A 13,254-nucleotide genomic window follows, 5' to 3' on the forward strand; every position below is an offset into this window, starting at 1 on the left:
GATGCAGCCACAATCATCCCACTCCCTCCTCCCTACCTCTTAGGATAAAACTGTTACCGTGAAGGGTTTTGCTCTGTTGTGTTTCGACAGAGTGTCTCAATGTATAGCTGAGGATGTCTCTGAACTCACAGAGGTCTGTGGACTTCTGCCTCCCAAATTCTGAGATTAAAGGCTTGTGCCACCACACCTAGCTGCTATGAGATTTTTGAATGCATGCTTTATCGGGGTGGTACACAGTCCAGGCTGAGAGACAGATCTTCATAGACCTTGTGTAAACCTTTGATTCTGGTTCAGTCCCTATTCACCTTTACGACTATAAGGCTGAGGACAAGATGGTGGCTGCCTTACGTGTAGAAGGTTTGTGGGTTGTTTCAGGCTCAGCAGGGGCAGGTGTTCCCCACCGTGCAGGCGCAGTTGGTTCTAGGTTGTGTCTTCTGTTGCAGGTTGTGAGGCTAGGTCAGAGCCCTAGGGAGCCCCTTCTCTGACTTCTTCTGTCCTTGGCAGATATCCCCCCCAGGTACCCGTTCCAAGCCCTGCCACCACACTACGGGAGACCCTACCCTTTCCTGCTGCAGCCCACTGCGGCTGCTGACGCCGATGGCCTCGCCCCGGACGTGCCACTCCCGGCTGATGGGCCCGAGCGCCTGGCACTGTCTCCGGAAGACAAGCCCATCTGCCTGTCACCTTCCAAGATCCCAGAGCCACCCCGGGACAGCCCAGAGGAGCAGCCGCTGGTTGACCGTGAGGTGAAGGCTGAGGTTGAGGATGTCGAAGAGGGCCCCACGGAGCTGCCTCCCATCGAGTCACCGTTGGCTCTGCCTGTCCCAGAGAACATGGTGGCTGTGAGCCCTGCTGGTGGTTGCGGAGGTGGCCTGCTGGAGGCCCAGGCGTTGAGCACAGCGGGTCAGGGCTGTCGGGAGCCTTCTGAAGCCTCGGACTTTGCCCAAGTGGCCGAACCACAGCTAGAACTGCCGGATAGGACGGAGCCCCGCATGGCTGCCCTGGAGCTGGGGACACAGTTGACACCTGAGCCACTGGTGGAGACTAAGGAGGAGCCAGTGGAGGTGCCCCTGGACGTGCCAATGGAAGGGCCCATGGCAGAAGCAGAACCTGAGGACAGCCTGCCCCAGGCGTCCCTGACTGAGCCTCAGCCTAGCCTGGAGCTCTCTGACTGTGACTTGCCCGTCCCAGAGGGCCAGTGTCTGAACCTGGAAGCCCAGGAGACTGCACCTGCCCCAGGCAGCACTTGCTATCTAGAGGAGAGCTGCTCTGAATCACTCCCACCAGGCCTGGAGGACCCTCTGGCTGGCATGAATGCGCTGGCAGCTGCAGCCGAGCTGCCTCAGGCCAGGCCTCTCCCCTCTCTGGGTGCTGGGGTCCCAGCCGGGGAGAAGGTGGACGCTGCCCCCAACCTAGGCCTGGAGCACAGCTTCCTGCAGGGTATCACCCTGCTGAGTGAGATAGCCGAGCTGGAGCTGGACCGCAGGGGCCAGGAGGGCGCAGGTAAGCTCTGGGTTGCAGGTGTCTGGGATTCTTCTGAATATTGGTAAAAGCCAGTGATGGTGGTCTGTGCCTGTGATCTCAGCATTCCTGAACCTGAGGCGGGTCTCTCTCTGTGGTTCCAGGCTAGCCTGGGCTACGGAGTAGATTTTATAAGTTTAGGTCTTTTCTTAAAAACTTCCAAGGCTCCCAGAATATGTCTTACTCACATTCTGTTTGCTTTTGCTTTTGCTTTTAATTTTAAAACCAGGCTTGGTGGCACAGGCTATCATCCCAGTTACACGGGTGGCTGAGGCAGGAGAATTGTGAATTTAAGGCCAGCTTGGGCTAGATAGAATACAAGGCCAGCCTAGGCAATTAATTGAGACCCTGATCTCATGATAAAAAGCAAAAAGAGGGCTAAGGATTAGCTCAGAGGTAGAGCCCCTGCCTAGAATCCCCCAGTGAGAAACTTGGGTGTGGCTCAGTGGTAGAGCCCCTGCCTAGAATCCCCCAGTGAGGGGCAGAGGTGTGGCTCAGTGGTTGAGTCTCCAGTGTTAAAGTGAATGTGGGAGGAGTGAGAAAACATAGCTGTTTGATGGACTTAAGCCTCCAGTTCTGTCTCCTTCCCCTGGTATTGTATGAATACATGCAGGAGTTTTTTAGATGTTAGATTGGCTTGGAGAGAAGTTGGGTCAGGGTAGTGGGTGCGTTGGTGGGTAAAGGCACCTACCACCAAGCCTTGATGGTCTTGAGCCCAGACCTACATAGTAGAGATAATAGATTCCCAAAAGTCCTCTGAGCTCCACATGTGTGCTGCAGCATGGACGTGTGCATGGACACACACACGCACACACAAGTAAATCAGTGCAATGAACTAAAGGAAATGTAGCGTGCTTGGTAGAGGGCTTGCTCAGCATGCATGACGTAGCGGACGTTCCATCCTCAGTACCGCTTAAACCAGGCATGTACTCCGGACACGTGAAGAGACGGAGGCAGGAGGATTCAGACTTTAAGGTCATCTTCAGCTACATACTGAGTTTGAGGCTTGGCTTGGCTACTGTGTTAGACCCTGTCTCTGTCCCCCTCCCCCCAAAAAGGGGGCAGATTTTATTTGCTCCTGGAACCAGAGTTTGAGCAACGATGAAGTAGCATTAGATACAACTGAATCTGGGTACTGAAGTCATCTTGAGATTTTTTTTTTTTCCCCTGTGCATCCCCAGATTGGTTCTTCCCTTTTCTGCCTCTCTCTTCTTCCCTGTTCTACTTTTCTCTCTGTTGACCTCATTTTGCCGGGCTCCCTGCTCTCACTGGTGCCTCCAGTAATTCCTCCGTGCCTATGGGCCTGCCCGGCTACCCAGAACCCTAGTAAGAACTCAGACTCCGCCCCATGGGCCCACTGGAGTTCATGCCTTTTGCAGTACAGGATCCTGCAGCTGGGACCTGGGGAGCTGGCTCAAGGGTAAAGCATTTGTCACATAAGTGCGAGGATTTGAGTTCAAATCCCAGAACCCATAGAAACCCGGCCACAGAGGTATGCATTCCTCTGTTGCTACAACAAAATTGGAGGTAGAGCTTAGGGTCCTTGAGTTCATTGACCTTTGATGTTATACTCAAAAGAACAAAAAACCCTTTCTCAAACAAGGAAGGAGGCAAGGATTGACACTCCACTTGGTCTCTGAACCTCTCGTGTACTGTGGAAATGCATGGAGTGCACTCCCATGTGAATTCACTCACACACACACCGGACAAAACACATAAAATAATAAAAAAAAATAGTTGTACGTGGCAATATACACACCTTTAATCCCGGCACTCAAGTGGCAGAGTCCTACCTAGGCCAGCCTGGTCTACGTAGTGAGTTCCAGGTCAGCTAAAGTTGTATGTCTCAAAACAAAACCAAAATGGAAAGGTTTGTAATTATATATAAATAAAAATTTGGGAAAAAATGAAATAAAAACCGAAACCACTGCTTTTCCCTGAGAGGGGAGAGATTTTTGTGCTGAATGGGATGTTGGCAGCAGCAGGCCTGGCGGTTGTCATCTGTTCAGGAGAGCACTCCTGCCATCTAGTGGGGAAATGCAGGGCGACTTCGCTGATCCAGCCAACATGACAGCCCCCGTCCAGCCTGCTTTGGGAACCGGACTTTGAGACCTGGTTACTATATAAGTGCTGGGATCATTCACGCTCACTCTTTTGGCCTTCAGTCGTGGGTGATTGTGTGATTTTTCTCAAGCATGCTTGAATGGCACATCAAAATTGGTTAGCTTTAAGATCCAAGAGAAAATGTCAGTTTGACAAGGGGTTCCATGAGTAGGGTGCTTGCTGCTAAGTGAGGACCTGAGTTCGAGTCCCTAGAACCGAGGATGGAAAGAGAACCAGTTTCTGAAAGTGTCCTTTGACCTTCTCATACCTACTGTGTAGATGTAGAACATTCTCTTTTCCTCCATCTCTCTCTCTCTCTCTCTCTCTCTCTCTCTCTCACACACACACACACACACACACACACACAGTAAAATAAAACAAAATTAAAATAGCCAGGCATGGTGATGCAGATCTAATTCTAACACTTGGGAGGCTGAGGCAGGAGGATTGGAGTTTGAGACAGGCTAGCCGCAACCAGACACGGTCTCCTGTAGCTCAGGCTGCCCTCAAACTCCTTCTGTAACCAAGGATGACCTTGAACTCCTGAACCCGTCACTACTACTGCCTAGGTCCTGGGATTATTGTGCAGCAGTACGCCTATTTACGTCGTGCTGGGGATCTATGAAGAACTGCATCGACCTCATCAACACCCCCAGCCCTCCTTTGTGTTTTAATATTTATACAGGAGGCTGGGTGTGTTAGGAATGTTAGAACATGACAATACAGTCCTGGAACTCCGGCACACTGTGTCACATCCTTGCCCAGAGGAGACTGTGTGTGTATGTGTGTGTGTGGGGGGGTGTCTTCACATCTTTCTGCTTGATTTGTGTTTAAATACATTATTTTCTGTGCATTTCTGATGTACACACACACATGTGTTAGCGTTGATGTGGACATGCCACGGCATGTGTGTGGAGGTCTGAGAACAGCCTCTGGTGTCCGTGTTCCTTTATACCTGTTTGTGACAGGATGTGCTGGGCTAGCTGGTTCTCTGAGTTTCTGAGGATTTTCCTCTGTTAACTCCTGTCTCGCTGGAGCTATAGGCATGTCTTCCTGTGCTGGGCTGTACATGCATTCTGAGCGTTTGAGCTCAGTGCCTCACAGTTGCCCAGTAAGCCATTTCCCCGATCCAGTTTGTAGTCTCTCTCTCTCTCTCTCTCTCTCTCTCTCTCTTTCTCTCTTCCTCCCTCCCTCTTGTTTGTTTTTTGAGTCAGGGTTTCACTGTGTACTCTTTCTTGGCTGGCCTGGAACTCACTATGTAGACCAGGTTGGCCCCAAACGTCTAGAGACCCACCTGCTCCTGCCTCCCAAATGCTGAGATTAAAGGTGTGCGCCCATCCCCGTCCTTTTAAAAATGTATATATACTATTTTTAAGTGTGTATGTGTGCACGTGAGTGCAGGCGCAGAGGGCTTGGGTCCTCTGGAGCTGGAGTTACAGGTGGCTGTGAGCTGTGGAGCATGGGTGATGGGAACTGAACTCAGCCCCTGAGCAAGAGCAGCAAACCCCTTACCTGATCAGCTTTGCCTTTTTTGAGTATGCTTCCCCCCCCCCCTTTTTTTTTTTTTCTGTTTTTTTGGAAGGCGGGATTTTTTAGAAGGCGGGAAGTCCTTTTGCCCAGGCGGTCAAATCCTGGGGTAACAGGTGCGAACCTGCTTCCCCGGACCTGTTTTCTGATGTGGGGAATAGCACATTCGCCAGTGAGAAAATTAAGTGGAAACGTGAGATGGGTACCAGTCATCCTGGGAAGGAGCCTCTGCTGGCCTGTGGTCACACCGCAGGGACAAAGCCGTTCCATGCCCCAGGTCCAAGCGTCCTCCTGTGTTTGACAGTGTCCTGCATCCCAGTACGGCTTCAGTTCAGTAGATCACAGTGCTCCGTGGCCGTGTGGCCACAGTTGAACCAGAGCTGACTGCAGTTTCTGGGAGTTTGGTCTGGCTTCAGGATGGCTGGCCGGGTGGTCCAGGTCCCAGTACTGACTCACTTGTCCCTCTCCCTTCCCTAGGTGCAGAGCCAAACCTGGCTGTGCGACCCTCGCTGGAGAGCCTGCTGGCGGCCAGCAGCCACATGCTGAAGGAGGTGCTAGACAGTCCCTTCTCGGACCCCCTCAAGAACTTGCGGCTCCCGCGTGAATTGAGCTCCAACAAGAAATACAGCTGGATGCAAAAGAAGGAAGAAAGGGTGAGCCCTGATGACCTCCATTTCTCCTGCGGCCCGAGAGGCCGAGGCTGGTGGGCGGGAGTCCTGCTGGCCATCCTTCATCGTGTGGCCCACAGTGGGCCATTTCCCCTCTCGTGGCCTCCGTATTCTTGCACTGTGTCAGGCATGTCCCTTGGGCTCACTGTGATGTGTTGGAATGGAAGCAGACTGGCAGTGAGGCCCATGCCCTTTGTTGCCTGTGTGTGTGGTTTTGGGTAGCTGCCATCCGCTGCAAGTCCATAACACACTTGTCCTCACTAAACCATGACTTAGGGTGTAGTCACTTAGGTGTGGCTACCACCTGGCCAAGTTGGGATGAGAGGGTCCTGAACATAGAGAAGAGGCGGGTCCCCAGGAAGTAGGGAATGGGGATGGAATCACCTGGCTTGACCATTTATGTCTGTAACCTCAGCTAGGCTGAGACAGGAGGATTGCTGAGAGGTCCAGGCCAGGCTACTTAGTGGGTTTGGGCCCAGCACCATGTAAAACTACTTGATAGTGCTTGCTTGTGACCTCAATACTCAGGAAGTAGAGGCAGGAAGATGAAAAGGCCAAGATTATGTGCTGAGTTTGAGGCCAGCCTCAACCTCATGAAACACTGTTTCTAAAATCCAACCAAAAATGGGCACAGCAGTGGGATTCAAGTCAGTCATCGACACTGGGTGGGACATCAGGAAACATCAGCATCCTCATTTGTCTCCCTCCAGATGTTTGCTATGAAGTCATCCCTGGAAGACATGGATGCCCTGGAGCTGGACTTCCGGATGCGCCTGGCAGAGGTCCAGCGGCGGTACAAAGAGAAACAGCGTGAGCTGGTCAAGCTCCAGCGCCGCCGGGATTCGGGGTGAGTGTCTCCCCAGCTTGTACCCCATCCTGGACATCTGGTTGGTAGGTCGATTGTGGTAGCCGTCAGGTGTGTGCGTGGACCCAAGTGCCCCACTCCGCGCCCCGCCAACCCCAGGTTCCCAGCCGAGCCTGTGAATTCTTTTTAAGGGACAGGCACGAGGATGCCCATAGAAGCATGGCACGCAGAGGCCCTGGCAGGCCGCGGAAACGGACCCACACCCCGAGCACCCTGTCGCCCCCCTGCAAGAGAGGGAAGAGCCACAGCGGTAGCGGAAAGTAAGGCTGGCCCCTCGGTGGATCGGGGACTGACTGGTACCCAGCTCGGAGGGGAGGAGCAGGGCCCCCCTCTAAGGTGCCCACCACTGAGCGCCAGGGGACCTGGTAGTGTCTGGTGCTCTGATCCCTAAACGGCAGCTCCCAGGGAGCCCGGAGCGCTGCCCAGTCTAGGAGGGTGAGCCAAGAGAACGAAAAGAAAGATCGTCAGTGGCTTACTTAACTCTAACCTAAATACTTGACCCCGCCTTCCTGCCCCACCCACTTCACCACCACCAGGGACTAACTCTTGCTTCTTTCCGTGACTCCTTCCGATGGAAGTATCACTTCAACTCCAGCCTTCTAGGACAGGCTGGATACATCCCTGTCTGCTGGGATCCCGCAGGAGACCAGGGTTGCTTTCTGGGGACAAGGTCCTCTTGGGTGGCACTGAAGCCAGCTGAGTTTGGCTTGAATGCTGGTTTGGGTGAGGGCTCTTTCTCTCCAGGGCCAGGTTTCCCATGTACCTGTAAATGGGCCACATGAGGTCCACTGAGGAAAGAGGTTGCGCAGTTTCCTGTATTGGTACACAAGGGCGCGGGTACTAGGTCGGCGAGGGCTTTGAGTGGCCACAGGCAAGGCGGTAGTGTGTGTGTGTTCATGGTCTTGTCATGAGAAAATGGCCCCCACCTTGCCACATCTTGCATTTAACCTTGGATGTTCCCAACTGGGGAAAGAACAGAGATGAACATATGTCTTTCACCAGCCACAGGAGAAGATAGAAGAGAGGCTATGGGGCCACCAGCGAGGCAGGCCTAGTGATCAGGAGTGTCGCCATTATGCTAAACTTTCTGCTGTGTCCCAGCCCCACCGCTCCTGTGACATTGGGCCCAGTGTCAGTTTTCTGAGCCTCCAGTCTCTCTTTCCTCAGATATTTAAAAAGCAGTCAAGTCCCGAGGGCACTGGGGATAATAACAGTGTGACGGGAGGAGTAACGGTCTGGTCTAGCATGCGGGAGGGATAACGGTCTAGCATGCACAAAGCCCTGGGTTCCGCCCCCATGCACAAGGTATGGTGGCCCATGCCTGTCACCCCAGTGTGAGAATCAGGCAGGTTCATGAATCAAGAGACATGTCTGTGTCCCTGCTCTCCAGGAAAGGAGGTGCCGTACAGGGGTTCCCTCCATCCCAGCGTTTGATAGAATCTCCCCTCCACCATGGTAGATTTCCGCAGTATTTTCTGACCTTTGCTGTTGGTGCAATTTTGGTAAAGATATGTCTTACTGATTCTTGTGTGTGTGTGTCTGTCTGTCTGTCTGCCTATTGAAACTGCATAAGAGAGGCTGGTGGAGGATGCTGACATGGAGTTTTTTCCCCTTCTCTCTTTGTGCTTCCTTCCCTAACAATCATCTGTCTTCCCACACTGCTCGTTCTGGTGTCCATCACTGTTTCTTTCTACATCTCGAGCCCAACCCTTTAGGGCCACCTGGGTGGACGACCCCCTCCCTGTGAGTATGGCCTGGCTGAGGTGCTGACCTCCATGGCGTGCTTGACTTTCAGGCTGAGCAGCAAGTCCCTCCTGACATCAGAGGACTACGATCTGGGAGCCGGGATAAGGAAGAGACACAAGGGATCCGAGGAGGACCAAGATGCCCTCATTGGCATGGCGAAAGCCCGGGGCAGGAACCAGAGCTGGGATGATCACGAATCTTCCTCTGACTTTATGAGTCAGGTTAGTAAACTCAGTCTTGCAGACTCACTGGGACACAATCCTCAACCTGGGGGGCTGGAGGTCATACCGGAGACAGTGAACCTTTTCTGTGGAGGTCTGTTGGTCCCAACTGCTGTAGAGAAACTGCTAAGAGCTAAATTCCTCACTGTGGGAAGAAAAGGAAGGCCCAGGAGACATCAGGGACCGGGCAAAGTAACAGGAGGCAGAGGTAGGGCCAAAAGCAAGGTCGGTTTGTGTGCACTGAGACGCTGCTTAATCAAGCGGGAGGATAGATCGCAAGTGCGTAACCAAATAGCGGTTACTCCATTGTTTAGCAGTGTAATTGTTTAATGAACACCTTGGTGTTGTGCATGGGCTTGGTGCCATTGTGATTCAGTCTGAGTTCTCCAGGGGTAATTTCTCATTTCCCCAGCGCTTTGGGGCTGCGGAGATGGCTCAGTGGGTAAGGCCTCTGATGTCCCAGTATGATGAGTGGAGTTAGGATCCTAGAACCTTTGCATGGCTGGGGTGGGCATGGTGGTTGATCTGTAACTCCCAACCTTGGGAGGATCCTGGGGCAAGCTGGCTGTTGAGACCAGCCAGAACAGCCGATTCTGGATTAAAATAAGTTAAAAAGCTATCAGGGCATGGTGGTGTGTACAGAGACAGGCATAGCAAGTTCAGGAGTTCAGCCTGGTCTACATAGCAAGTTCAGGCCAACCAGGGCTTTATAGTGAGACCCTGTCTCAGAAGAAAATCAAAATAAATAAAAATTTACCCCTTTAATCCCAGCACTTGGGAGGGAGAACCAGGCAGATCTCAGTGAGTTGGAGTCCAGCCTGGTCTTCAGAGCTAGTTCCAAGACAGTAAGGCTGCACAAGGGAACCCTGTCTTGAAAAAAATGAGACCAGCAAAAACAACAAAAACCCCCAAAATAAAATTATAAAATTAAAGCGTGAAAAGATGGCCACTTTTTGTATGCCAGGATCTCTTTTCCTCTCATGTGAGAGATAATTTGTTAATTTTCTTAGCACCGACCTTCCAGACTCCCCCCCTCCCCCGCCGCTTCCTGCCAGAGCTACCTGCTGTCACGTACACAGCCAGCGCCCTGAAATGGCAGAGCACCGATGCCTTTGAAACTGCACATTTCGTTTCTACAGATGACTACCGTGGGCGATAGACGTGCAAGGAGACGTTCAGGCTGAGAAAGCTCTGATCAGTCTCCCTGGTCCAGCATCCAAGGCACACTCGAGCCCTTGTCTTGGCAGCTCTGACCCATTTAGTCGGGCAGGCTGGTGTAGACTGAGCAGCAGCCTCCGGCAGCTGCTGTGGGAGGCGGAGACGTAAAGCAGACCTGCCATGCTCTGGGCTCAGTTTCTCGTCTTGGCTCTCGTCGGCTCAGCTAGCTACCTTCTCCCGCCCATCTGTAGCCTTGCGTTCTATAGACGCTCGCAGGCAGGGCTGTGGAAAGCCATTGCCAGCTAGGATTGTTACCATGGTAACAGCTTTTAATAAGTGATTACTAGGCCAGGCATCTTTTTTTTTCTTTTTTTTGGTTTTTCGAGACAGGGTTTCTCTGTAGCTTTGAAGCCTGTTATGGAACTAGTTCTTGTAGACCAGGCTGACTTCAAACTCAGAGATCCGCCTGCCTCTGCGTGCTGGGATTAAAGGCGTGTGCCACTACCGCCCAGCTAATTTTTTTTTTAATTTTATGTATGTGGGTGTTTTGCTTGCATGTATGTCTGTGCACAGTACGCACATGCGTTCACTGTCCATGGAGACCGGAAGAGGGCGCTGGATCTCCTGGAACTAGAGTCACAGATGGTTGTGAGCTACCTTGTGTGTGCTGGGAATCAAACTTGGATCTTCTGGAAGAGCAACCAGGGTGCTTAACCAGAGAGATCTCTCTACAACCCCAGGGATAGGCATTTTTAATAAGTGCTTTATTTATTTTTAGAAAGATTTCTGTTGTTTTGAAATGTATATCAGTGTGTGGCTGTGGGTATGTGTGCACAGTAATGTAAATAGACGCCCACAGCATCCAGAAGACAGAGAGTATCATAGCCCCTGGAGCTGGAGTTGCAGGGGTTGTGTGTGAGGAACTGAACTTAGGTCCTTTGCAAGAATATTACAGGATCTTAGCCACTGAGCCTTCTCTCTAATTCCCCACTTTATTTATGTGTGTGTGCACACGCACATGCACTTGTGTGTGCGCGTGTGCACACGGGGGTCATATGTGTCAGGTGTGTATGGAGGCAGGAGTCTATTTTCTCTAGGGAATTGAACTCAGGTCAATAGTTGGCATCAGTACCTTTACCCGCTGAGCCGTCTCACTGGCCTGAATAAATGTTTTGTGTACCTTACCCTGGTTATCTTTCTAGTAGCCTCGTGATAGACACAGACAGCCCCATTTTAGATGCAAGGTCTGAGGACTAGCTCAGTGATTTGCCATGAGTCAAGAGGACACGGGACAGGAGTTAGCCCAGTCTCATAAGCATTGTGACCAGAGACTCGCTATCCTGTTTGGCCGTATGTCTTACTCTGTGACCCAACCTTCCTTCCCCAGCTAAAGATTAAGAAGAAAAAGATGGCGAGCGACCAGGAGCAATTGGCAAGCAAGCTAGACAGAGCCCTCTCCCTCACAAAGCAAGACAAACTGAAGTCACCCTTCAAGTTTTCCGACAGTCCCGGGGGAAAACCGAAAGCTAGTGGGGGCTGTGGCAGGTTCTTGACGCCATATGACAGCCTGCTGGGCAAGGACAGGAAAGCGTTGGCCAAAGGCCTTGGCTTGTCTCTGAAACCCTCCAGAGAAGGTAAACACAAAAGGGCTGCCAAAGCCAGGAAGATGGAGGGGGGCTTCAAGGCCAGAGGCCAGCCCAAGTCTGTCCATTCTCCGTTTGCCTCGGAAGTGAGCAGCCACTCCTACAGTAAGTATCACCTGCAGCGCCCTGTGGCCAGCGGTCAGCGCTGATCTTACCTGCTCCTTAACCTTTCTCGCCCTCCTCTGAGGGACTCGGGGGCTCCCAAAGCTTTACACTGTGCCTAAAGCCAGATGAGTGCCCCCCAAAGCAGAAATGCCAGTCAGTCAATGCCAGTGGTGTTGGATAGGCCGTTGTGATTGGTGGGTGTGAGTGGATGTCGGTGGCCAGCCTGCCACTGGCTCGCCTTGCATCATAGAGTTTGTAGCCACTCAGCCTAGAGTGGCCTGGAGAGTGACTTCGTTTCACTGCTCCATTGCCTGCAGGAAGCTCGTCACGTGTTCTAGATACAAGTGCGGCCATGGGTGGTGGCGTTAGTGGGTCATGGGAGGATTGGGAGAAGAGTGTGGGCCTAAGTGGGAAGAGACAAACTGGGGCGAACCAGGTTCTGTTTGAGCCTCTTGCCCCTGACAACCCACTGCCATGCCTGGACGTTGTTTTCACTGTGGCCTTGTCCACGGCAATAGCCACATGTGACTAAGGAGCCAAGGAAATTGAGCAGCCTGTGGGACCGAGGGACAGACGGAGGTTTTGTTGCGTTTAAGTAGAGACTGGTCTTGTGGTTTGTCAGAGCAAGGCTGCTCTCCTTAGCGTCTTGTGGACCTCGGCCCTCTGCCTGCCAAGGGAATGGTGCTCTCATTCAGTGTGGGTGAGTACCCGATGCCCAAGACAGGCAGGTACTAAAGATGCTGGTGCTTCAGAAGGCAGGAGGGGCTTCCGTCCAGTCCTTTGTCACAGAGGTTTGCTCTGGCTGTCTTCAGGGCTTGCTTGTCTTCTGCCAGGTTCCCTGTGACTTTGCTAGACTCTGCTTCCTGGGATATGTGTGTGAGTTTGAGTGTTAACTGAAAAAAAAAAAATGACCTGTATATTTCTTCCCATTTTTGCTGGTAGTGTTTGGAAATTGACCTACAGTCTGATGCTTGCCAGACGGGATCACTAACTACCCCAGCCCTAATCCCCATCTCACTGTACCTCCACCCCTGTCTCTCTCTGCCCTTCCTCTCAGTGCGAGGTCTCTTTATGCAGCCTTTGCTGCTCTTTACCATGCGTGTGTCCCAAGCTGACTTAATTTTCAGTTCTTCCACTTCTACCACCCGAGGGCTGGGATTGCAGACACGTGCCATCATGCCCAGCTTGCTTACTAAGTCAGTCTTTCTTTCTTCCTTCCTTTCTTTCTTTCTTTCTTCCTTCCTTCCTTCCTTCCTCCCTCCCTCCCTCCCTCCCTCCCTCTCCTCCTCCTCCTCCTCTTCCTCCTCCTCCTCCTCTTCTTCTCCCCCCACCTCTCTGGCCAGGCAGTGGTGGTGCACGCCTTTAATCCCAACAGTTGGGAGGCAGAAGCAGGCAGATCTGAGATTGAGACCAGCCTGGTCTACAGAGCTAGTTTCAGGACAGCCAGGGTTACACAGAGACCCTGTCTCAAAAAAACAAAACAAAATTTTATTATGTGTGTGTGCTCATGGATACATGTGTATGTGGCCTTGGAGGTCAGAAATAACATTGGAGTCCCTAGATCTGGAGTTCCAGGCAGTTGTGAGCCAACTTGTGGGTGCAGGAACAGAACCTGGGTCCTTTGGAAGAGTAGTGAGTGCCCTTAACCACTGAGCCATCTCTCCAGCTCAGTGTTTTCTTTTCTGCTTCCTCCCTCC

At 52.1% G+C, this 13,254-nt stretch overlaps 1 protein-coding gene across 7 annotated transcripts in view; it reads left to right on the plus strand.

Annotated features, from left to right (window-relative positions):
* Positions 1-13,254, plus strand: part of LOC121445102 (trinucleotide repeat-containing gene 18 protein) — a 92,031-nt gene that overhangs the window by 43,697 nt on the left and 35,080 nt on the right. For 5 of the 7 annotated variants that reach the window (XM_041647102.1, XM_041647107.1, XM_041647122.1 and 2 more), the window contains 6 exons: positions 505-1,503; positions 5,629-5,804; positions 6,530-6,666; positions 6,816-6,944; positions 8,480-8,651; positions 11,197-11,557. In XM_041647102.1, coding sequence (XP_041503036.1) covers positions 505-1,503; positions 5,629-5,804; positions 6,530-6,666; positions 6,816-6,944; positions 8,480-8,651; positions 11,197-11,557 — 1,974 coding nt within the window. The remainder of the gene's footprint in view (positions 1-504; positions 1,504-5,628; positions 5,805-6,529; positions 6,667-6,815; positions 6,945-8,479; positions 8,652-11,196; positions 11,558-13,254) is intronic. The other 2 variants (XM_041647115.1, XM_041647138.1) reach the window with 1 other exon arrangement.

This window comes from Microtus oregoni, unplaced genomic scaffold, assembly GCF_018167655.1.
Source record: "Microtus oregoni isolate MIOR12 unplaced genomic scaffold, Mior012 000003F_ref0000135, whole genome shotgun sequence".
In the NCBI taxonomy this organism is placed as follows: Eukaryota; Metazoa; Chordata; class Mammalia; order Rodentia; family Cricetidae; genus Microtus; species Microtus oregoni.